The sequence below is a fragment of the Clinocottus analis genome, unplaced genomic scaffold (assembly GCF_023055335.1).
Source record: "Clinocottus analis isolate CAN_PGR_092001 unplaced genomic scaffold, fCliAna1.0.p SCAF_22, whole genome shotgun sequence".
In the NCBI taxonomy this organism is placed as follows: Eukaryota; Metazoa; Chordata; class Actinopteri; order Perciformes; family Cottidae; genus Clinocottus; species Clinocottus analis.
The window spans coordinates 7,933,871-7,958,806 of NW_027175954.1; the positions used below are offsets into that span (position 1 = coordinate 7,933,871).

General features: G+C 39.8%; 4 protein-coding genes and 1 long non-coding RNA gene across 6 annotated transcripts in view; 3 read left to right on the forward strand and 2 right to left on the reverse strand.

Moving 5' to 3' along the window:
- Positions 1-13,826, forward strand: part of doc2g (double C2-like domains, gamma) — a 29,390-nt gene extending 15,564 nt beyond the window's left edge. The window contains exons 9-11 of the mRNA XM_068588828.1: positions 6,851-6,932; positions 7,164-7,260; positions 9,930-13,826. Of these exons, the coding sequence (XP_068444929.1) occupies positions 6,851-6,932; positions 7,164-7,260; positions 9,930-10,069 (319 nt within the window). The 3' untranslated portion in view covers positions 10,070-13,826. The remainder of the gene's footprint in view (positions 1-6,850; positions 6,933-7,163; positions 7,261-9,929) is intronic.
- An 11-nt stretch (positions 13,827-13,837) lies between these two features.
- On the reverse strand, positions 13,838-14,864 carry serping1 (serpin peptidase inhibitor, clade G (C1 inhibitor), member 1). The gene is given in 5 exon segments (XM_068589425.1): positions 13,838-14,175; positions 14,177-14,197; positions 14,199-14,229; positions 14,480-14,691; positions 14,854-14,864. Coding segments are annotated over 5 exon segments (468 nt in total). The 3' UTR covers positions 13,838-13,982.
- A 286-nt stretch (positions 14,865-15,150) lies between these two features.
- On the reverse strand, positions 15,151-16,519 carry LOC137792970 (uncharacterized). Its single transcript, XR_011078176.1, has 3 exons — positions 16,263-16,519; positions 15,450-15,548; positions 15,151-15,289 (listed from the first exon to the last, which is right to left on the reverse strand). It is a non-coding gene; the product is annotated as an uncharacterized lncRNA (long non-coding RNA).
- Positions 15,331-18,932, forward strand: tmem134 (transmembrane protein 134). Of its 2 annotated transcripts, none has more exons than XM_068588829.1 (8): positions 15,331-15,554; positions 16,322-16,575; positions 17,234-17,301; positions 17,391-17,477; positions 17,556-17,632; positions 18,031-18,075; positions 18,415-18,468; positions 18,576-18,932. In XM_068588829.1, the coding sequence occupies exons 2-8, from the start codon at positions 16,366-16,368 to the stop codon at positions 18,656-18,658; spliced, it is 624 nt and encodes a 207-aa protein (XP_068444930.1). In that variant the 5' UTR covers positions 15,331-15,554; positions 16,322-16,365; the 3' UTR covers positions 18,659-18,932. The 2 variants fall into 2 exon arrangements, with proteins under 2 accessions (XP_068444930.1, XP_068444931.1); XM_068588830.1 differs by lacking the exon at positions 15,331-15,554 and adding an exon at positions 15,749-15,940.
- A 1,723-nt stretch (positions 18,933-20,655) lies between these two features.
- aip (aryl hydrocarbon receptor interacting protein) lies at positions 20,656-24,112 on the forward strand. The gene is made up of 7 exons (XM_068589453.1): positions 20,656-20,776; positions 21,322-21,504; positions 21,583-21,771; positions 21,908-22,084; positions 22,211-22,352; positions 22,751-22,980; positions 23,102-24,112. The coding sequence occupies exons 1-7, from the start codon at positions 20,678-20,680 to the stop codon at positions 23,105-23,107; spliced, it is 1,026 nt and encodes a 341-aa protein (XP_068445554.1). The 5' UTR covers positions 20,656-20,677; the 3' UTR covers positions 23,108-24,112.
- Positions 24,113-24,936: the final 824 nt, after the last annotated feature.

Genomic DNA, 24,936 nt, shown 5'->3' on the forward strand with positions numbered 1-24,936 from the left:
CTTGCTAACTCATCTGATGAGTCGGGGGAAATGCCACTACCAACATGTGCACACATATTTTGATGACTCTGCTGTAAAAGTGCCAATGCGTCAAAATAAAACATCCTATGCTTGCATTAGTCTGTGGCTTTTCCCCTGAGGCTTGGCAAGCCTAGCATCACAGCTACCACACTGTGCCAATTGTGTTTTCCAGATCCAAAACTTAGAAAACATGAAGTTCCACCTTGCACATAGGAGCTGCTCACAATTGGAACAATTGCGAGATTTAATTGGCAGTGGCTTTCTACAGTCACAAAGAGTAAGCAGCATGTCTCCAAAGAAATAATACTTTTTATGGTTTGTTTTTCTGAGGAGTTTCTGCAGGTGTTTTATCACCAACCACCACTTGTATTTTCATCTGTGAGCAGTTCCTCAATTTCTTGTCTACATTGTGGGACAAAATAGTGTGCAAACAAAAAACAAAAAAGCCAGACATTCACTTTTTCCAGCTTTTTCAAGTGAGGATTTGCTTCTGTGCTCTTTTTTATATTATAGTGAAGCCAATACCTTTGGATTTTAGATTGATTTTCCAAAAAATCCATTTTTTGGGGGGGCTTAAGGAATTTGAGGTTCCCTTATATTTTATCGGTCAAACAATTAAGTTAAACCAATTAATTAAAAACAAATCTGATAAATAAATTATTAAAACAATTGTGAGTTGTGGCCCAAGACTTGTTCTACCATCATAGTGTTCTGCTATTCTGTCAGTCAACGCAATGTTTATCAAAGTGTTTTTCAGCCGAGGAAACTGCACACCTGAGCCAACCTGCCTCTAAGGCATAGGTGGTGACAAATAAAACCCACACAACTCAATCTCTGATCTGCCGGTGCATTTAAGTACCAACAGTGCAAGGAGGGAGAGAGCTCCCACACAGCACAACCAATCACGTAGCCAACGCCACCTCCAGTAGTGGGCGGCTTCGAGGCTCCACAATCCAGAAGGATGGAATTGCTCCGAAATAAAGTTTTAACGGCTCTTGAGTAGCTTTTAGTTTTATTCAGCGGATCCAACATGTATTTTTTCTTTACTGTTATCAACCAACCTCTTGACAGGAATTTTTATTAACTGATTAGCCTCTTGCCTCGAGTTAGCTGGGATCCGCTCCAGCCCATTCCCCCACGACCCTGAATAGGATAATTGGAAACAGATTATGGATGGATGGATAGATAGATAAAGGGATTGATGGATGATTATCTGTTTGACAGGCACAGCTGCATGACATGTTTTTTTAAATCTTAGAGTTGTGCACTTTGGCTTTCACACAAGATAAAACTGGTTATTTCCTATCAACAGTCAGCATTGGTTTCTTTTAACCACGGCCATGGTAGTTCCACAACTTCAAACACCTGAATATTGTTGAACGTATGAAGTAATTTAAACCCAAACCATGATGTTTACCAAGAGTTGGTGTTTCTATCTCCCTCCTGTGCACATGGTAAAGTGTCCTCGGGCAACATACTGGACCTAATCGCTCCCAATGGTCAAGTCGTGTGTGTGTTTCTGTCGAAAGATAAATGAGAGACAAATTGTGAAGCGCCTGGGGAAAAAAAAGAGCTTTACAAATGCAGCAACATTTTAACCCACTGCTTCAAATCTAACAAACTACTTATTTGTCCGTAAACCTAATCAACCTTCAAAGTCCACTCAGACCACCTTTGTCTTTCAAATTAGCAGAATAAATAATGGGTGGATGTCATGTTGATTTGCACTTGCTCACGTAAGCACATATCATGCTTTGTTTTGCAAAGATGTCTGGATTCTAAAATAAAAATATTAAGGAATGGCTTCTTTTTTTTTTTTACCATATATTGTTAAACAGGTGCACAATTATACTGAGGAAGAGATCCCCGAAGTATAAATGTGTATGCTACGATGTGTTGTTCTAGAGGGGATGGATGAAGAATTATTGTGTTGTTAAATTAAAAAAAAACTTGGAGATAAAGAGGCAGGGGAAGGGAAGTTTTGTCTGAAAAAGACAGCTACACTCTTCTTTTTTTTCATCTGTTAGTGTGTTGTGGAAAATATTGAGCAAAACTTTTTCAACACTCACCCACAGTATTAGGATTTTGAAGGTCGTCTGAAGTTTCTGTCAAGAGATGAGAGAAATAAAAAAAGGAGCCTCACGTCTTATATAAAAAAAGAATCCTCTTGCTCAAACACACATGAATATTTTCCTTCTTTCTCTCTGAGGTACAGATTTGTTCCTCTACTTTAAAAGTGATGCCTTGTGCTTTGTCAGATTTCTTTGATGCACAATGTATTTTTGAGTACATGAAAAAAAAATCACATATGCACTCAGAGTATCCATCTCTTCTCATTCTTTCTGTCACTTTTTCCTCCTCATACTATATTGAATTGCATTCTGTTTGTTCCTCTTGTTGGGCATCCTTTCACTGCATGTTTCTTTCTGTACAGACTTTTAGTTTACGTGACTTTCTTGAACCACAACTCAACTGAGTTGTTTGGATTTTACACTTGTCTGTCTGACAAAGATTCCTTTGTTCTCTTTTGTAACATGGTCTCTGTATCCATCACAAAGAGCTTAGTTTCCCCCATTTTGTGGTTGGTTTGTCGAGTTAATGATGTTTGTTTTTATGCATCCTTTTTGTGATTTCTACCATAGACCAGACCTAATTATTGCCCTGGAGTTTTTGTGAAGTTAACTTTAAACACACACAAAAAAAAGAAATTTAGGGGTGAATGTATTGCTGGCATAGGTGGAATACATCTCCAGAGTATACTGAGCAATTAGGTCGACATAGAAGTAATGAATGAATTTGCTCCGCAGGCCTTCTGGCTTACTTCACTGTCAGAGCGATGATGTCCTGCAGCTGTAACACCAGCAATCCTCTGGAGGAATCTGTAAACTGATCCTGAAGCGAGTCTGTCTTTCTCTATGCTGTGTGTGTATATGTCCGTGCATTTGCAGAGGAATTTTCAATTTTTTTTTCTCTCAATCAGCCTTTGGAAGGCACTCATATGACACAAGGTCAAAATTATCGCACAGCTAATTTGTCTCTCTTTCAAAAGGACACATTAGCATAAGCAAATGAGTTTACATCTTTGAGAATGACCCACATTCTTCTTCCTCCCGCTTCACACATTACCTTAAATGTTTTAAGAATAAATTATTCTGTCAGAAAAAAAGACATGTGAAGGCAGAAAAAAAGTGCAAAACATGTCAGATATTTCCTGCTGACCAAGCATACTGCCAAGCTTCACAGTTTTGTTCTCTCTCTCTCTCTCTCTCTCTCTCTCTCTCTCTCTCTCTCTCTCTCTCTCTCTCTCTCTCTCTCTCTCTCTCTCTCTCTCTCTCTCTTTCCCTCTCAATGCTTGTGTAAAGTGAAAATCCATGACTCCTCTCTGCAGCAGGCATAGCTCCACTTTCTAAATGTCATTTATCCATTACATTTTAGTTTGGGGTTTTTCCCTCTGAGTGCCATAACTTTGGTTCCACTTGTTTAGCCCCTGCTGCCTCCACTTCTATATTTTTATCATTTCTTACTCTCATTCACAGGGATGCTCTCGCTGTTCTGCTTGTCTAAACCTGCTGTCAGAATGGTTTTAGACACCAAATGCTTGTAAGCTTGGCATTTGGCAAATTGTCATGTGATTAAGTTATGAGGGTCCAACGACAAAGGGCAAAGACAGATGATGGATGAAAAAGTGTAATTGTGTGGCTACAGTTGTTGTACTGATCAAACATAATATCTCAGCTTACATTCTAAATACCTGTCATGTTACATAACCTGATTTCATTTCATTTCATTTGCATGTAGAAAACAGCATAAACAAACGCCAAAAAATATAGTAAAGTATTTGTTTTGTTTTTTAAGGACAGAAGAGTTCAAGAAGCCAAAGTCATTTTCTTTTTTTTACTTTATTTTTTAGCCAAAAACAACAAACAAAGAAGCCCACACATTTTGTTTTCTGGAGCATATCTGCATACGGAAACCCTTAATTATCTTATGAATAGAAGCTGTGTTTGTCCGAGTGCAAGTCTGCGGCATCTGTATTGGAAGATATCAGTTGATTTGCTAAAATGAAACTGCTGAAGCCTCATAGTTTAGGACTATTAGTACTACTAACAGGACTGTGGATTTTGTCCTCCATTTAATTTAAACTAAATGTATTTTGTATAGCCCAAAATCACAACTCACAAATTTGCCTCAGAGGGTTTTATAATGTGTGCACCTATTACATCCTCTGTCTGTGGACCTCATATTGGTCACATGACATTTAAAATAAAAGTAGTAGGCATGAGGAAAAAAAAAATATATAGCAACAGTGGATGAAATTTTTAAAAAATTACAGCGTAGTCCTTTGCGTTGGGAGGAGAAACACTTGCAGGACTACTAACTCTGTCACTGTACAATTGTAAGTATTGTATTACCATTTCATAAATAGAGCTTAAAATTAAAAAAAAATCAACAAAAACACATTTGATTAACGTACTTGGATAAAATGAAAAGCATGCAAGTGAGGTAATGACTGTGATAGCATGAAGACCGCATAGTTAGAGGAGGTGACAACACAATCATTATACCAGCAATACATATCTAACACATTTGGTCATGCTCTTTCTGTGTGGTGCTGTTTTATTTTTTTCACCCTTTGTATGTCATTTTTAACGGGTTTTCCCTTACTTGTCTCCACTTTGCTGTATGAGATAAACTAAATAGTTTATGAAACATATTGTATAGCACAGAATACTGTTAGTTTACTGTATTTTGCTGTGAACAACTTTTTAAGGAAACAAGAACTGCAACGATAATCCCCACTATCTCTATGGGCCAGCCTTCCATGTTATGAATTATTCTTCACATTGAATTTGCTTCAGTAATTTGGGTCTAGTTTGGTTGCTGCTGTACAGAAACAAATATTTGTGCCATCATTATTATGGATGTTGCTGTCAAATGATGTTTTGTTATTCTGGAAATTAGAATCGCTGTCTGAGCGGCCTCGAAGCCGCATGTAAAATGTGATTTGGCACAGCTCAGGCTGAGATGTCCCCCGGGCTCCCACCTCACCTTCTCACATGCTGCCGGTCAAATAGATGCTTTGTTTGGCCGGCTCTCTCAATGGATTTCATTCTTTCTTGTCGTTCCTTTTTTCTCTGGAAGGCATTAGGATCACTGTTTAAGCACCAGGTATTTTAATGCTGATTAGCTTATGGAGAAAATGATCTTTTTTTAAATACAATAAACACCTCACAGAACCTGTGACTTGTGCCAGGAAGCTGTTTCGTCACGTGTCATCAACTGAATAACACTACAATCATAAGTGAAACAGGTATACAGTGTGTTTAGTAGTGTATTCAGAATAACGGAAACTGTCAATGTCCTATTGCCTTATGCCCATTTCACCAAAGAGGAGAGACAGATGGTGAACATAATATTTTAAAAATGTGTGCAGACACATAGGCTTCATGCAAGTTTTCATGTAATTTGCACAAATTTAGACCGTTTGTATTTATTCCCCCAAAACAGCTAATTATTCCTGTGTTTAATGCACCATCTGACAAGACGAGACACCTCCCACCTATATGCAGATTCAAGTCAGCTCCTGTTACTAACCCACCCACCTCAGCATCATCATATTTAAATGTTTTAATCAATGGTTAATAATACAGCGGTGTCTACTTACGATCTCACTTCACATGTTGTTTAGTTACGTAAACGTGAGTGTGAGAGGTATAACCAAAGAAGAAGCTCTACATCTCAGATTATTTCAGAAAAAACACACCATTTGGTTTCACAGTAATATTATTGTTTCTAATGAATGTACTGGTCCCTTCATGTGATCCGTTTGATTTAGCTTGCAAACCCTTGACTGGTTAAGCCCGGTACAGTCGCTGTAGAATCTGAGGGGTTATCGTCAACATCTAAACAATTTTGGATATTGAGGCTCCTTCGGTAAATCCTGGTTAAGACAGATACAAAAATATGTTAATAAGTTAAACTTACAGTAAACCGTTTCTGTGCATGTCTTAGTTGACTTTACAGAACTGTAACTTTAGCCCAATCGTTTAATTCCATGAAAAATTATATTTTTGTCACTGACGACGTCGAGTGCCTCAAGTCGTTGTGCCTCAAGTCTTTGTGCCAACATTTATCAATTCCTCCTCCTCCTCTTCCTTTCCCACCTCCATCATTCACTCGTTCCGATTCTGGCTCTGCAGCGACAACCCCAAGCCCATCTCATGCATCAGCTGTCGGGCCAGGATTCGTCACTGGTTGTGGGTGGGGGTGAGGTCGGGCTAGAGGAGTGAGATATCTCAGCGCCTGAACATCTTGACTCTTGAATTTATGCTGATGATGACTCCCACTGCCCTTTAGCGATCCTTCTGCTGCCTCTTTGCAGGAGGCATGATTACGATCTTGCTGTGGTCCACTGTCTCTCTCGCTCTGTCACTCTTTCACTAACCTCGTCTTTGTTCAAAAGACTTCTGGGTCACACATATCTTGGAAAAAGATTTTGCTAAATCTCCGTCTACCATTCAGCAAAGTTCACTGTCAAAACAGGGCAAACGATTGAAAAAAGTAACCGATTAATTCCTTTGAGCTCAGCAATAATGATTGTTCTGGCCTTCTTTGAATGCATGTTAAGATCTCTTATGTACAAAATTTGCCAAACTGCACATTTAAATCTCTGTCTATATTTTCCCTGACTCACCAGAAAGCTAAATCACCGAAATTCACAAAATATTAAACCTATTTCCTTAAGTTCAAGTTATGTCTCATCATGAGGTTGGCCCAGATGAATTCATGTCTTCTTTAACTTTTGCTCTCTTTTTTCTCTTTTTCTCAGTATGTTGCAGCCAGATATGGGGAAAAAGTCAAAGAACAAGACTACAGTGAAGAAAAAGACTCTCAACCCTGAATTCAATGAGGTACTTAACTTTCTTTACTGAGCTCAATAGTATGTTTTGGGGTGTATCTGATGAGCATAGCAATTAAGAATACATTTTTGAAATGTGTAACATTCCTTTCTTGAATGTGTTCTCTTCCTCAATCTGCATGTTTCTTCTGAGCTTCCTCTAAATTACAAATTCAGTTTCTTTCAACTCGTATGTTAATGAATCATTGATATAAATATGCTCTCATGTGCACCACCTGCCCAGGAGTTTTCATATGAAGTTACCTTGGACCAGCTGGCAAAGAAAACCCTGGAGATCTCTGTGTGGGACTACGACTTGGGAATGAGCAATGACTTCATAGGTAGGCTTAAACAAAACTGAGGAGTGGAAGCTGCAGCAGCGACTGTACAAGAGAGCTGGAATGAAAGCGGTGCAGAAAACATAAAAACCAGGCCGAGCGTGGGCGGAGGGAGGAGTAAAGAAAAGAAATGCGGGAAGATGAGGGGTAATTATGAGCCTCAAGGAGAACGATTTGAAAAAGCAAAGGAAAGTTTGAGTGGAAAAGGAAATGGAGATGCTTTAGAAATCCAAAAAGGATCCCCATCCTTCATGGACCTGGCACATCAGATCGCTGCTGCTTTGTCAGCCTTCTTAACAGCTTTGCCATGGCCTGATGTGTACACCGTGGTATGGAGCACATGGGAGCTTAAGGAGTGATGGGAAACTAGTGGAGAGCACAGTACGAATGGATTACCACCCTACGAGCTTGAAGGCCTTCAGATCAAAGTGTTTTACTCGCTCCAATGTGTGCGTGAGGATGTGGGTGGGTGGGGGGGCTTGTGTGAGTGATACCAAGTGTTATGATAAGCCCAGTGAGCCATTAGCCCAGCTGAGAGAAAAGGCCATCAGTCTAACGCACGGCCCCAGATAGCGGCCATTCCCCTGACCATTATCATTACAGGTTTAGCTACATCAGCCTGCCAGTTAGGTTAATTGGGGCTGGGAGAAAAATGACACTGAGACAAAGAAGAATGGAGAGAAACAAGTTGATAAAGAGGCCGAGTGAACAATTCCAGTGCCCTTGTATGAGAGTAAGAGCAATAAGAAGCGGGTTCGAGCACGATAAACTGTGAGATTTCAGGTTAAAGCTGGACTGTGGGAATAAATGTGAGGGGAAAAGTACACAAAAACAATGCAATAAATCAAGTGGATGTCTTGTGGGAAAGATCGATACAAAAAGAGAGATTGGAAATTGCATCTTGACCATAACTCAAGCCCAAAACTAAACAAACCTTGAGTGAGCCGTGTTGTCGTGTTATCCCGGAGTGAGAATACTTGTTGGGCTGTCGGTTTTTTTGAAAGTTACAAAAATTGATCGATGATCCGCCAAGCACTTTGTTTTGTTTTTATCTGCAGTTCTGTTAGATATTTTGTTCACCGCATGTTCTTGTGTATCTTCTGTTTAGTTAATTGAAGCAACTGTGGAGCAGAGAGGACTATTGTGAGGAGTAAAGAGAACAGGGTCGAACCTGTGCAAGTGCTGCTGCACACCTGCTCGCCAGCCGGAGCGTCAGCCTCGTCCTTTTTTGTCTCTACTCCTTCGGTTCTGTTTCCTCATTTCTCTTCTGTCCCCAAACGTGTGTCAGGGGGACTGGCTGTTTTTCACGAGCAACCTCAGAGAACACAACATCGATCTCTGTTCGGAGGTGGTGGGAGTGTTGTGGGGGTGGAGTTGACCGAGTGTTGGCCATGATTCTTCTGTCGAAAAGTCTGTTAACAGGTTTTGACCTGCTCTCAGAGTCGTATGTGTCTGTCAGTCGCAGGAAAGAAAAAGAGACTGCAGGATAGGAGGCACCTAAGGCTTGCTCTTCTCTGCCCAGAAGCAGCATAACAGGCCGAAGTCGAACTCCTGATGAGTCGCTGATCAACAAATGAACCTTGTTTTCTAGCGTCATTTTTCATGACGCTGTTAGAATAAAAGGCAGCATTGCCAAATAGCCGTGTTTAAAACTTCACGCTCCATTAACTGTGCAATCACAGCCAAGGGAATGGCTTTGCAATAACCTCTGTGTGACGACCGCCTGCATCTCTCTGTTTTATAGTCTGCCTCTGCTCCAACGCCACCGTCACCTCTGCTCACGAGTCGTTTCCTGCTTTCCATATTCCCCACATCCTTTTTCAATACATATTTTGTTATGGAAATCTCTCTGTCTTGTAATTCCCCTTTTATCTGCCTAGAGGAATTTGATCTTGAATATTTTTTGCTTTCTGCTTTGCTCTTTGCCCACGTCTGTCTGCCAGTCAAATAATATTAATCATCTTTATTGGCATGAATGTTGATGCACATTATTGCTGAAGGTCAATTACGTTAATGAATAGATTTTCAAAAGAAAGAAAAAAATGTCTGTCAGTCTTTATCCCCTTGTTCGTCATCTTCTGATTCCCCGAGTGGTGGAAAGTATCATTCATGCCAACTTACGTACCGCACTTCAGTTTTGAAGTACTAGTACTTTAACTTACAATTTACATTTCATGCAAGTTTATACTTCTACTCAACCCCAGCTATAGTACTTTTTCAGGATGAGATTTTATTAAAATTGAATGATAAGCTTATAAAATAAAATGCATTGCTGAAAATTAAAGAAAGTGGCTCTTGATGTTTTTGGCATGTGACCTTTATTTGAAGTTCCACCAAAGGCTGATTTCTGATGAAACTTCTCATATGGTGTCTTTAACGCATCTCTGATAGCAATGTATGAAATGAAGACGTGAGAAAGAGGTCTCCAGTGAATCTACAGAGAAGAATCTGCAGCTCCTCTCAGCCCTGCAGATCTTTTGAGTTTCAGCTCATTGTTTTGCTGTCTGGCTGCAACCGTAAAATGCCACATGTGCATTGATGCATCTGTGTTGACAATAAGTTCATGTAATATTCTACATTAGCCTTTCTCTCTTTCATTCGTATCCTTGATTTCTGCCTCCTTTCATTCCACTCCTGATTCTTCTTCACTATTTCTGCCCATGTGTTTGTAGGTGGAGTGGAGCTCGGAATCAATGCAAGCGGACAGAGACTCAGACACTGGTTCGACTGTCTCAAAAACAAAGGGAAGAAAGTGGAGTACTGGCATACGCTCACACAGCAAGGGGCCCCGAGCAGTGACAAACCTGACTAAATTACTTAAGACATTAACGCACACACACACACACACACACACACACACACACACACACACACACACACACACACACACACACACACTTGTCTCACTGGAAGATGGCTGATAACTGAGACCAAGTAAAGCAGTAATAAGAGTGAAGGATAAAACATGCAATAATAATAATGTTGAAAATTATCATATGACGCCAATAATTACTGCACCAAGTATTAGTATAATATGGTATTCATACTAATATTAGCGATGGTAATAAGGTGTTATCTGAATACATTTCTTTTAGAGGTGAACCAAATTGTGACGATGTCCTCATTAAAGTGTTGAAGTAACAAAACAATACTCACAAAATTGTGCTTTAGACCTGTATTGTGGAAGTCGCTCATATTCTGTCATTCAAATTTACACCTTATGAAGAGATTTGAGATTAATGTACTCAAAATTCATTCAGTGAAAGGCGCCAAACGTATGTGCAACCTAGAGACTCATAATGTGGTGTATTGTTACAGGAGAGGGAACGTTATGAACGGTGATTCTGTACTAAGAAGTTTCTACTTTAGTGGTTGTTGATCTAATGCAAAACAACACACCGTAATATAAAGCACAAAATAATCCATTTGGTGGATTTGTACCTTTACCGTTTGTTTCAGTGTTCTTGTTCGTATGTCTTTCATTGTCTTTAAGTGACAGTGGCTTTCTATACACCCTCATTTCACACATTCATGTGTCAGTATATGTGTGTGTGAATATGTGTGCGTGTGTGCATGAGGGCTTTGAGAATATGAGTGCATACATTTTTTGTCTGTACTGTGTGTGTGTGCGCGCGTGTGTGTGTGTGTGTGTGTGTGTGTGTGTGTGTGTGTGTGTGTATTCACGTCACGCCCCATTGATGTCCCAATGCAACTTCAGAGCCAGAGAGATGTGTAGAAATAATCAAAGCAGTGGCGGACTCAGGCTGTTTGAGGGGCCGGAATTGAAAAAAATATACCTTGCAGGACCTTTTCGAGCATGTCGACACATGGCGAAATGTCTTCTAAATTCTAAGGCCACCCTAAAGGCCGCTTCAACGCGTTTTCTTCACCGCTAGCGCACCATAGAGAGCACTTTATCATATTTTATATACCCTAAAGACATCCATGAAGCATTTTTTTCTTCTTTTTTTTCTAATTCGTCTGATGCCCACACTCCCTCCCTTAGTGGTGTGAGCGTTCCTGGCTGGGGGACACTGACGTTGTCAATGATGTGAGCCATCTCTCTTTCCCATTGCCAGACAACTCCATGAATGGAATATATCTTGATGCGTTACCTCTTGCCGCTCTATTTGACTTTCCTGAGGAAAAGCAGAACGGATATTGCTTTTTGGAGGTGCCATTCGTACTGTCGCTTCACTGCAGCTTCACTGTTGTACGCCCACCAGTGCTCAAAGCGGGGCGGTACACACCGGTATGCAGTACCAGATCTGCAAGATTTCACACTTTAGTGGACCATGAGGTTTTCTATCGCACATCCACAAGTTGCCGGTATGCCCTTAGTGCATCTCTCTCTCTCTCTCTCTCTCTCTCTCTCTCTCTCTCTCTCTCTCTCTCTCTCTCTCTCTCTCTCTTTGTGAACACACATTATGCTACACTTATTCAAACAACAGAACATGTGGACTGCACGTAAACCCGGCCTCGGCTGTTTTCAGATGGTGGTAGGCCTCCATCGAACATCAAAGCTTGGACGTGGCATTTCTTCACATTGTTTTCTTCATCAACTACCTCCAGCGCCCTCGTCTAAGCTTTAACATCCCAATATCCTGTAGTAGCTTATATGTTATTCACTGTGGAACATTTAGAATGTAATGCTGATTTTCAGGTCAATACACAAGCCGACATGAGAGGAAGGCAGTTGATTACAAACACTTTTTTCACTTTTAGTTGTAGTATTAATGATTTATTTCAGTCCCCATTAACAAAAATTAATACACATAATAAAGAAGAAATAGCAATAAGACTTGAATTAAAATTGGGGAAAGAAGGCCGACCCTTATTTTACCTTCCTTTTTCTTTTTTTTACATTTAATTCTAATAAGTAACTCTTTCACTTCAAGGTTTTACTTCAAGCACTGGCTTCCCCAGAGTCAGGAATGATGCAATATGTTCTCCCTGCTCCGCAATATCGCAGCACTCGTGTATTAAATTAAAATGTCAGGCATTTGATTGGTCCTGTTATCTGATTTATGAGAATAGGGTTGCCCCGAAAGTAAAAAAAAAGTCCCATAATATACCTTTGTACGCCGTCAGATACTGTTCTTGAGATTATCTCAGAAGTTATGCAAGGAATGTTGCTGGAGTCTACATCAACCATTAGAGAGAGTCATTGCTGTGTTCAATGTTGCATTCATCCCATTACGTCCGACCTGTTAGATATCAGGTCCATAGTGGCATGTATTTAATCCCATGGACAAGAGACACTGGGACTACCATGTCTATGTCTGTGACATATGATTACCAGCTAAGATAAAACTTGTTTGTAGAAATGTCCCCTGCCTACATTTTACCCTCGGGGTAAAATGGGATTTCACCCTGCATGCATGCAGCACGGGACAGTGGATGATAAAAGACCAGGATCCAAGAAAAAATCCATCCAGATTGCAGATTTAACCCTCATGCCATGTTACGTGTCTCGAAACACATCTCTGAACATCGATGGTACATGGGGGCTAGACTATCACTGAATTGTCTGAATGCCGGACAGGATATCAAATGTACTCCCCTGGTTCGTCTATCCCGACAGCTCAGGCTATACACTGGTTCACATTTGCACATCCGCAGTCAGTCAGTGGGCTCCGGGAGTTTTTCTAACTGTTTAATCGATCCAGCTGCTCATATTCTTAGTGTCCTTCAACAACCTTGTGAATGTCTCATCGTTGACTGCAAAAAAAAAAAAAATGGATCCTTCAGTGGTGAATTAGGTTTAGGATATAAAAAAAAAGGGCTTGGGCATTATCAAAGCTTGGAACTAAACCATGTGGTGTTACAGTAGGCTTACACATATTTTCTGTTTGTCCATAAATGAGTTTAATCAGAAGGTTGAGCAAGGTTTATTCAGTACTTTCTCTATGCACATCAAAACTCCCAGCACGTTGGCAGTGAGATAATCAAACCAAAACGACATCATTATGTTATCCAGGCATCAAAGATGCATTTCTGGGAATACTCAGTACTTTGATTGGGGCTAGGCTGGGTGACAGTGATCTAATAGAGTTCACATTTCAGGCTGGATGGTTGCTTATTCTTGTTTCTGGATCTGCTGGTTTTGTTTACAGTCACTGAATTTTCTGACTCTTGTCTATTGACCCCGCTTTGCTTATGTAATCATTTTATCTGCAACACAGCTGCATGTTTAGCAATCACTATCAGCTTGTATAATAGAGTGCAACCATGGCTAATCATTCTGAATGCTGATGTGTTTACAGTCTATGCCATCAGTGTGTTTGTTTGTGAATACAATGATTCAGGGTATTTTTTGCTCAGTTGCTGTGCTTTATCAAGCAAGCTATTGCTTTAAGAAACAAAACCTTTACTGTCACAGATTTTGACACTTCGTCTTCCTTAAATTGATTACAGTTGTAATGATGCGGGAGGGCAGGGGCGATTGAGATGGGGAATTCACTACTGCAGTCCCTGTGTATTCACTGTCAATGTCAATCACACAGTATGGCTGCCATCGTGTGGTGGGTTTGTGTAACTTCTTCGCAAAATAAATTGAAGTTGTTTCAGTGGTCGTCTGTCTTCCTTTGATGTGATCCACAATTGTTCTTTATTCTTCAAAAACATAAGACAGTCACTGCTCACTTTAGTACAGTATCTCCTTGAAGCAATGCTGTTTCTGAATTTATATTGCGCTAATATAACATATCATTTCTCTCTCTCTCTCATGGGTCAGTCACTCTGCCAAAAAAGAGTGACACATTGGCCCGGTCACTCCACAGCAGCATGATGAAAGGCCGCAGGGCAGAGAAGGAAGGGAAGGAGCAAGAGACAGACGCAGTGGGGACGGCCCTGGCCTCGACTCCTTGTTCGGTCAGTGCGTGAAAGGCTCTGTGTCTGGCATCGTCCAGAATGACACTCTTCTGAGTAGAGACCACACGTTGGCACCCTCAAAGAGTGACGACAGTCGTGCTTGGGGGAACAGAGGGAAAAAAAATGCAGAAAGGTGATTGTAGGGGTAAAATAGAATGAATAGAAGCAAAGTAATTGAATCAGAAAGAAGGAGATCAAAGAGTAGACTGTATGGTTATTTCACAAATGAGACTTAATGGATGTCTACTGGCTAGAAGGTAAAGCAATATACACACTGAAGGCATGGGTGGGTTTTAATTTGTGGTATTATTGAGCTGAATGACTGGCAGATCATGAAAGATGAACAAACCTAATGTTTTTCTAAGTGTGTTCATGTTTGGCTGGATATCCAGCCTGATTTGGGGCAGAGTGACCTCGATATACTGAGGAGATGTTTTCATCTGTTCTATCATTTGATGCACAGCCGTGTCCGTCATCCTCTCCTCCACCAGCTGCAAGTCTGACACATTGCTGGAGCGAGGCAGCAGGATGTAAAGACTGCTGTCACCTGAAAGGGCAAACCTGTTGAAAAATAAAAGAATGTGTTACTGTTTGGCACATTGTGGCCCTATTCAGACAACATAAAACTCCTGTATTTCTATCTGTATTATATTAATTAGTTGTCTCAACTACATATGCCATAGTCGCCATGTATTTCTGGTGATAGAGGAGCGGCACCATCACCAGATCACCATCCTGTTTTGTGAAAAGTTCTTTCTTGGGTCAAACTTGACCTTTCACTGAACTGACACACACACACACACACACACACACACACACACACACACACACACACACACACACACACACACACACACACACACACACACACACACACACACACACACACACACACACTACTTTTGTCCTTCGTTTCCACCCTTTCCTCATGCACATACACATCTTTGGATACTGACCACTAAAGGAGACAGCGTTGAGCAGCATCAGCTGTGTACTGGGTAATACAAAGTCGACCAAGTGTTGGATTTTATTGTTGGTCTTATTTGCCACCCAGCTGTTGATCATCTGTGTGTTTTCCTCGCTGATTTCCAGCAGCCTGGGGGATTCCGCTTCATACAACTGATGGACTGGTTAGTAAATGACTCGCTAAGAATCTTTTCTGAGGAGGAGAACAGACAAATCATGATGAGCTGCGGCGATAGAGATCCCTTTGTAAGCACTGAGGATATCTGCATCTATCTCTTTGACTGCAGAGGAGACATTTTTGAGGGGATACGTGGATCATAGTAGATCTGAGAAGTCATCTGCAAGAAGCCTACCAACTTCTCTCTCGGCTTCTTCATTTGGAAGTAAACACAGTGGAAGTCATGAGGCACAGACGGCCCTCTGAATGGCTTTACGGGTATCACCGCTCGTACCTGAAGGTAACATGATGAAGAAAAGACAGTAGGAATAATTTAGAGGCTGCATTGAAGGTTGCAAGTTGTGTCTGACATTTTACATAAATATGCTTGTATTTAGATACTAAGTATACTTCTTCTAAAAGTAACTGTCGATCGACAAACCGACACTCAACTGGGATCTCGACGAGATCTTTGGGCGTAATCAGACCAGAGCAATCGAGAGCCGTGTGTTAAAAATAGAGCGAGACGCTCAAAACTTTTGCAAAGTCTCGTATCTCTGCTCTCGAGATCAAACGTGATAGGAAGGCTTGGACGATAATCTTCAGAGTGTACAAATATGTGACCTGTGTTTTGACAACTTGGAGTCGGGTTCAGCTTTGCCGGAGAAAAAAAGTTTACTTTAGACAGTAAGTTAAGTCTTCCTCCTGGTCATCTGATCGAGTAGCGGAAAGAGCACAAACAATGGCCAGTTGGCTGCCGGTTTATTTCAGTTAACTCTGGTCCAGTCTGCTCAAAGCTGGATTCGAGGCAGTATCCTGCAGTTAGATATATTTCCCGACTTCATAGCCACACTCGCTCTTTGAGCTTTGTAAACATACGTGTATTGCAGAGAGGCGATGTGGAGCGCCAGACTATTTATCTTTGCGTAACAGTTCACTTTAAATAGCCTCGGCATGTGTGCGTGGAGCAAAAATGGCCCTTAATTAATGTTAAAAACAACGTAACTACCACAAAGTGTTTGTCCACGCTGCGAGTGTCATGCACTGGTCTCTCCTCTGAATCCACAGTGAGCACCGAGCCACAGGCCCCCGGCGAGTAAAAGGCTCTCGCCATGGCGACGCAGTTTAGTATCGACGATGCCTTCGCATTGGAGGGAGAAGAGGACGGAGCTGCGTCTGATGGAGAGACGGAGGGATGGAAGGGCAGAGACGCCGACAGAGAAGGAGAGATGACATTTGGTCCTCTTTCTTTCTCCAAACCTCAGACTCATCCCTCGCCCGCAGCTGTCGGCTCTCTTGAACACAGTAACCTAAAATATCAGGTACACATTCACCTACTGTTGAAATATATATATATATATATATATATATATATATATATATATATATATATATATATATATATATATATATGTATGTATATGTATATATATATATGTATATGTATATATATGTATATATATATATATATATGTATATATATATATATATGTATATATATATATATATATATATATATATATATGTATGTATATGTATATATATATATATATATATATGTATGTATATGTATATATATATATATATATGTATGTATATGTATATATATATATATATATATGTATATGTATATATATATATATATATATATATATATATATGTATGTATATGTATATATATATATATATATGTATGTATATGTATATATATATATATATATATATATATATATATATGTATGTATATGTATATATATATATATATATATATATGTATGTATATGTATATATATATATATATATATATGTATATATGTATATATATATATATATATATATATATGTGTGTATGTGTGTATGTATGTGTGTGTATATATATATATATATATATATATATATATATATATATATATATATATATATATATATATACTTGAAACTAACTCCTTTATTATCCTTTATTATCTGCTGTGTTTTTAGAATCTAGAAAATGAAGGTGCTTTGGGCAGCTTTGGCAATTCCTCCTTCAATAACTTCTTCAAAATCAGGTAACTTCGGTTCTATTGGCACAACCTCTGACCGTAGACCTTCACACGCTTTGAAAGTGAGATGAAGTATATTTCTGCTCTCTCTCCAGCGACCCTGCCACTCTGTCTTACTGCAGCTCCCAGTGGTCTTTCAGCACCTTGAGTTCAGTCACACAGCTGTCTGCACACTGCTGCGGGTGAGTTCAAACAGCTCACTCACTCACACAAACAACGGCAATAACAACCACATTTACTTGAAAGACTATTTTGCTCAGGTGGGTGTCCCATCCGCTGGTGAAGAAAAACAGAAAAGTTGTTCTTGCTTCTTTCCTTCTCCTCATCACTGGAGTTGGTGAGTCTTAAGCAGAGTTGTTTACTTTTATAAAATATCCAACCAGAATGATTTTGCTGTGATGAAGTCTGACCTCAAAGAGGAATACTTTTGAAAATTCTGTTTTATGGCCCAGTTTTTCACATTTTTATAGGTTTCTCCTCATAAATATTCTAGTGTCACATGAATATTGTATGTCCTTCATGTTCTGTCCCCTTCAAAGTAGTGGCTTGAAATGTACAGTTGATGGAAATAAAATGTGTTATCTCTTTCTTTTTGGATGAAATGACGAAAATGTAAAATACTATTTAAAAAGGCACATACATGTTTTTGTAAGGCAAAAGAATGCTTCATATGAAAGTGTGCTCCATTATTTCATTATCTCGCTGATGTACTCTTTTTGTATTATTTCCTTTTAGCTCTTATTTTCACGGGCGTTGTCATACAGCTGAATCCAAATGCAGGTAAGGAAAATAAACAATTTAAATGTCCAGAAATGACAATAGGTGGATCAGTGCAGATGCAAAAATTTAATATTAAGTCAGTTTTCTGTAATGTGGAAATCTATAAAAATGAGTTGCGGTCAGTCTTTCATTTTTTTAGTTAATATAATTATGAATATACTGATTATATGGATAATGTGAATAACTGTTTGCAACCAGTATAGTACATTGTTTAATCATCTTTTAAAAGGAATGGTTAATTTCGGACTTCTATTCTTTTAATGTTCAAGTCCTTGTTTCATTGAGTATTGGTGACTGTGTTTTTTCAGTGGGTTATAACTAATGAAAATGTCCTTGCAGGCGTTTCAAGTGCTATTTTCTTTGTACCTGGATTTCTTCTCTTCATCCCCGGAGGTAAATTGTTTCACAGGATTTTTCTTTTGCTTGGCCTGAGTCTGTATCAGCAAATGCATGACTTGTTTTGTTGATATAAAAAACGTCCTAACCTGTATTTCCTGCAGTGTACCATGTGATATACATCAGCTGTGCTGTCCGTGGAAGGAGAGGCTTCAAATTGTTCTACCTACCCTATTTTGAAAAATGACATTTCATCAGACACTACATTTTCACCACATTTATTTGTTTGCTATCTTAAAATGAATTCTATGTTGTCACTTAGAACAAAACATGTGATGTTGCATTGTTTTTTCTTGTCATTGTAATGACCACTAATAATTTAACCACTCAGTGCCTCGACTATTATTCCACTACATAAACTGATATTGCTGTACACGAAAAAGGAGATTGGTCCTGCCTGTGTTTTCTATGTTGTGTGAATAATGACTGTGAAATTACAATAAAACTTTTTTATATTTTAATTTGTCCCAGTTGAGATTTTTTTTCCAAACAAGGACGTGAGCTATACCAAGTATGCTTTATGACCTATACAATTGCTTTTCATGACATTTCTAGGACTTTGTGTGTCATACTATTTTATGGCTTGTTATACTAAGTTTTTACGACTTCTCAATGACATGCTGTTATGATGTTTTTATGACTTTACTTTTTATGACATTGACATAACATTTTGTATATTATAATATAGAATATTGTTTTATTAAATATGATACTCTTATTATTATTATTAGTCTTCTTATGACAAAAAAATACCAATACAATCTTGTAGACATTAAACTATGACAAACTCTAGGATTTTTAATTATTTTTCTGACTGTCCACACCAACAGGCCAAGGTGTAACCCCGATCCATGGAAACCTGCGAGGGGAGAAAGCCATATTAGTAACATGCATACATGGGAAATTATAGATGGATAAGGAGAGCAGGATAGAGTGTATCCTCGGAAGTACTCCAGCCGTCTAAAGCCTATTCAGCAGCATAACTAGGGACTGGTCCAAGGCAAGCCTGAGCCAGCGTTATGCGTTTATAAAGACAAAACTCTTCAGCCTATACTCTTAAATTTGTCTGCCTCCTGTACTGAAACTGGTTCCGTAAGAGAGAAGCTTGATCACTGAAGGCTCACAAGTAACAAAGCATCAAAACTATGTAAGATACAAGCACACAACTTTCCAGGTGTGAAGTTGAGATCAAAACATAGTTTGAAGATGGATGTTGTCGGAGAAAGGGAGCCAATTGTTAATTTCTTGATTTTAGATATTGAGCTGCAGTTATGGCCTATTTAAACCAGCTCTAATTTTCACGGTGGCAAGATGTTAAAAAAAGTGAGGAAGTCGAGCGATTCAGGAACTCTAAAATATAGGGCATGAAGTGAGATATTTAGACAAAATCCATCTATTCCGATTTGAAGTGAACTGATTGTGATAAGAAAACGGGGTGACTGCAAAAGTAGGTACAATGCATCGTATGGATACATGACTTGCACACACAGCCTACAGGTGTATTTTCTTAACATAGTGACAGTTTTGCAATACGTGTCTGTATGTTAGTTGTGTTCATGTTGATCCATGCACTTCAATCACATTAATCCCTTCAGCCTGTACAAATGAATACATTTGTATAGTACATGTTTATTATGTCTGTAAAATATTGTTTTTGTGGACTCTTTATTGTTTTATTACTGTTTTACTGTATATTTATATTGTTTTTTTGCTTTTACTATATGTGTGCACTTATATGTGTGCACTTTACCCGTCTGCTGCTGTAATCGTGCAAATTTCCCCACTGCGGGAAGGAATATCTAATTCAATTCAGTTCATTTTGTATAACCCAGAATCACAAATTGAAAATTTGCCTCATAGGGCTTTAAAACATACGAACCCTGTCCCTGGAGCTAATTTAATATCTAATCAATGTGCAAGCAGCATTTGTATATAAAATATTCACCTGCAAAATAACTAGTGACTACTGCTGTTGGGCGATGTAAATGCAGACTAGTACTTGATTAAGTACGTACATTTTCATGACATGTTGTGTCTACTATTGGTGTAGTCGTTGAAAAGGGAGTCATGCAGCCCACGGCCTTCAATGACGCAGGCCACGCCTCGAGGGCGCTGTGGCGCGCAAAGGGACGTCTTACGAAACGACTCGGTCGGTGGCTTCGGAAAACATCGTCATCCGTCGTTAAATGAGACTCGGCGGTCAAGGATGGAGGAAGAGGCACACAAGCTTCTCGAGGAAGGAATACTGAAGAAAGTCACCCGTCCTGGGAAAGGAGAGCGCTCGACCTTTCCTAATGGAACCAAGGTAAAAAAACAAAAACTACAGCGTGTCGAAGGTTGAACTATTGAGGGCAGTCCGCTGAATTAGTTTAAGAAAATGCGACGCAGCACTTCAGCTCATGCTATCACTAGCTAGCTAGCTAACGTTAATGTGAACGTCACAGCGAAATGCAGTGCGCATGTAGACGGGCAGCTCTGACAGCATGTGAGCTTTGCTCCCTCTGTGGTTACACAACATTAGATTTGTTTGGGGCTGCCGTTTTTTTTAGCCGGTTTACATTTTTTTCCCCGTTTTTCTTCCATCTGATGGAAAGACGGGGTGGAACAGGATGGCATGTGTTTATGAACGCTGATTGGTCGACAGACCACGCCAATCAAATTTCCACCGTTGTGATTGGTCAAAGTAGGATGGAGCGTGGACTATAGGCCCGTCAGATCCGTACAGATTGCTCTTTTGTTCTAGTAAACAAGCGAATCGAATGAATATAGTGTCCTTAAACGGCGTATTTTAACCAGATAGTTCTGTTTAGCAGTGTGAGATGTGTGAATCGTTGGATCTTTGTTTACCAGGTGGTCTTCCACTTCCGCACCAGCCTGTGTGATGGTAAAGTGCTGGATGACTCCAGAACCATGGGGGGCCGCAGCAAACCCATGGAGCTCATCTTGGGCAAGAAGTTCAAACTAGCTGTGTGGGAGAGAGTGGTCATCACCATGAAACAAGGCGAAGTTGCAGAATTTACCTGTGACAATAAGGTTAGTAAGGTGGACATCTGGAATGGAGTGTCAATCCGGGTTGTTTCTGTGTATTTAACATTTCTGTTCGTCCCTCAGCATACAGCACTTTATCCGCTCGTGTCCCAGTCACTGAGAAACATCAGCGCTGGTAAGGACCCCCTTGAAGGCCAGAGGCACTGCTGCGGCATTGCGCAGATCCACTCCCACCACTCTCTAGGACACAAGGACCTGGATCAGCTTCAGGCCAATCAGCAGCCTCTTGTCTTCTCTATTGAGCTGCTGGAGGTTAGCAGGCAGAGTTTAATATCAGTGCTGGTCATTTTGTCTGGTCATTTTGTTGTTGCTGAACATAACTACAGTTATATTTCCTTGCAGTGCAAGCTCCGGCTGCTACTGATCTAACATGTCTTTCTCTGCTCAGGTTCTGCCTCCGGGATCGTTCCAGCTTGACGCGTGGGCTATGACAGACGAAGAGAAGCTCAAGCTTGTGCCTCAGATCCACGAGGAAGGCAACATGCTTTTCAAAAAGGGTGAAATTAAGGAAGCCACAGAGAAGTACTACAATGGCGTTGCCTGCCTCAAAAATCTACAAATGAAGGTTAGAGCACAGTTGAATAATAACGATCAGATCCAGTGTTATAAAATCCATTTATTTAGTATAAACACTTAAATACGCAATACAAAGCAATTTTTAACTCCTCTGTGACTTTGTCTCGCCTTTCAGGAGCATCCTGGGGACGAAGTATGGGTGAAGTTGGACCATATGATCACACCACTGCTCCTCAACTACTGCCAGTGCAAGCTACTCCAGGGCCAGTACTACGAAGTCATTGAACACTGCACATCCATAGTCTTCAAATATGAGGGTAAGGCTTTGTTGTTGGTGTGTACATGGTAGATTGATTCAATTTGATTTAATACAATTTAAACAACAACAGTTGTTTCAGGTTTTTTGAGTCTGCCATACCATTGTACTGTACAGCGATAAATCTTGTGGTCGGTACACTCCTTTTAAATTGCATTAATTTAACATTATTTAACTGTTTAAAGCAAATTAGGAAGAAAGTAATGTAAAGTCGTCGTACCCACTTTTGCTACCGTGCTATGTGACTTGTTGGTGTGTTCATAGCATTTCCTTAACATAACCTGAGAGCACCTTTTTCGTGGCTCAAAACTTGACAAATGTTTTCCAGGATGGGTTGAAGCCTTGATTTATGTCCAAATTAAGCATTTGTAATAAGTTTCTTTGTCCCCTTCCTAACAGACAATGTAAAGGCCTACTACAAGCGAGCTAAGGCCCATGCTGCAGTGTGGAATGAGGTAGAGGCACGAGCAGACTTTGATAAGGTGTTGGAGCTGGACCCCTCTCTGGGACTGTCTATTGCCAAGGAGCTGAAGGCCATGGAGGAGAGAATCCGCACCAAAGAGAAAGAGGAAAAGGGTCGCTACAAAGACCTATTTAACTACAACGCAACGCCAGCCACTGCCACTACAGTCAGTCTACTTTGAGTACTATTATATTTATTTGAATTGCATCTTCTATCTGGCCCCCGGATATCCATTTTTAAAACATAATGGTGAAATTCAAAGAAGTGTCTGCTCTTCCTCCTCACAGGGTTGAATCTCAACGGGCTGGAACAAGAGGAAGCCTGTAGATTTCAAGGAGGAGAAACAGCGCTGACTGGTGTTGTAAGTTTTTATCCAAGCCAAAAACTGTTGTCACTCTGCTCTCCATGGAACGCGCAAAGATATTGTCACAGGGAGTCAGGTCATACACACAAAGTCACGCATATATACTAAGTTGCAATTTGCATTCCTGCCTTACTCCCCCCCCCTCTCAAAGTAATATTCAATTCTTGATTAAGGCAGGCTGACATTATCAGCTTGACTTTAATGGCAGTCCAAAATCCCATCGAGACCCTAAGTATGTACTGGTCAACAGCATCATTATTTTCGAGCGTCATAGTTTCCTATCTTTAGTAAAGTCAGAATAGTCAACACTTTTGGGGAATAACTTGCTCACAGTAATGAGCTACTACTCCAGCATGTTATCCTGAGCAACATTTTTCACAGAATTTTCTTTTGTCTTCATTTTATTTTTCATAGAAACAAGTAGTTTAAGCATTTTATGTTGTCTTGCTTTCTCTAACATATGTGCAGCGCTATTAATAATCCTAAATACATTTTTAAGAGATTACAATGGAAACCAGAGGAGTTTTTTTTGTGCACAAAGAACGATGTGTACTCACATGCACACCTCTGCCTTCCACGCCAGAACCCTCTTTGATCTTGGTAACAGCGGCGCATTGGAATAAGAAGGAGAGCATTCTCCTGGTAGATGCGACTGGGAAACCAAGCTGTCTCGTGACAATCATTATACTTCACACATGGACTTGTCCTATCTTTGCTTTCTCCTTTGTACTTATTTTATATACATAAGACCTATACCATCACATTGCTTTTGTCAAGATGTACTTAACAAAGCTCTCACTTTCTCATTCACTTGCTTATATAGAGCTCCTCATCACTGTTCTTGTGAAACAGCTCGTTGTTAGGTTGACTTTTCTGAAGTGAGATTTTATTGAGGTTGTGGTTATGTAAATGACAATAAATGTGTTTATCCCCAGTTTTGAGTTTTACTTGAATATGTTTGACAATTTGCACTGCATCCTGGAGCAAAAGATGTTTTACATTTTTAAAAGGTCAATTGAGAATTGACCCTTTTCACAGCAGCCATTTTGACGTGTCATAGCAAGGTAAATACACGTATAATTGATTTAAATAATTACGATCGCATTCAATTTGTGTCAATCGTTCCAGTGAGCCAGCATGCACAATTCCCTCATAAACCTAAACGAGGTCAGAATGTAAACAAATTATCCCCTGTGGATGAATTAACTATCTATTACTGACGTGTGTTCACCCTGCAAAGACATGTAACAATAGATTTTTTGAAAAGTGGCCAATATTTAGCACAAATCTATAATTGGTGGATTGCTTTCTGATGTGGTCGTGGCGGCTAAAAGCTTTTGCTGCAAAAAAAAACACAGCTTACAGTGTCTACGACATCGCTACCGTGTGTGAGCGCGGAGCGGCGTTGAGTAGCTGGCCGGACGCTCGGATAACAACGCACACAGAGGGCGTGTGACGTTATTCTCTAATCAGCTATACGTTACTATATATTTAGCAAGTAGTTGTTTCCTGCTATATTGATGCTCTGAATGTCAGAGAACTTATAAAGAAATTGTCCAAAAACATCTTCTGACCTTTTTAAGTCTATTCACTCAATGCCCTTAAGGATTTCAAACCTTGTGCAAAGTCTCAGCCAAACATTAACAATAAACATTTTAATTGAAATTAAAAAACATTTTCTGTGAAGGTGTCTACCGGTAATCACTGTCTGCAGTATAACTGGAAAAGATCAGTTCCCTAACAACCTATAAACATGTT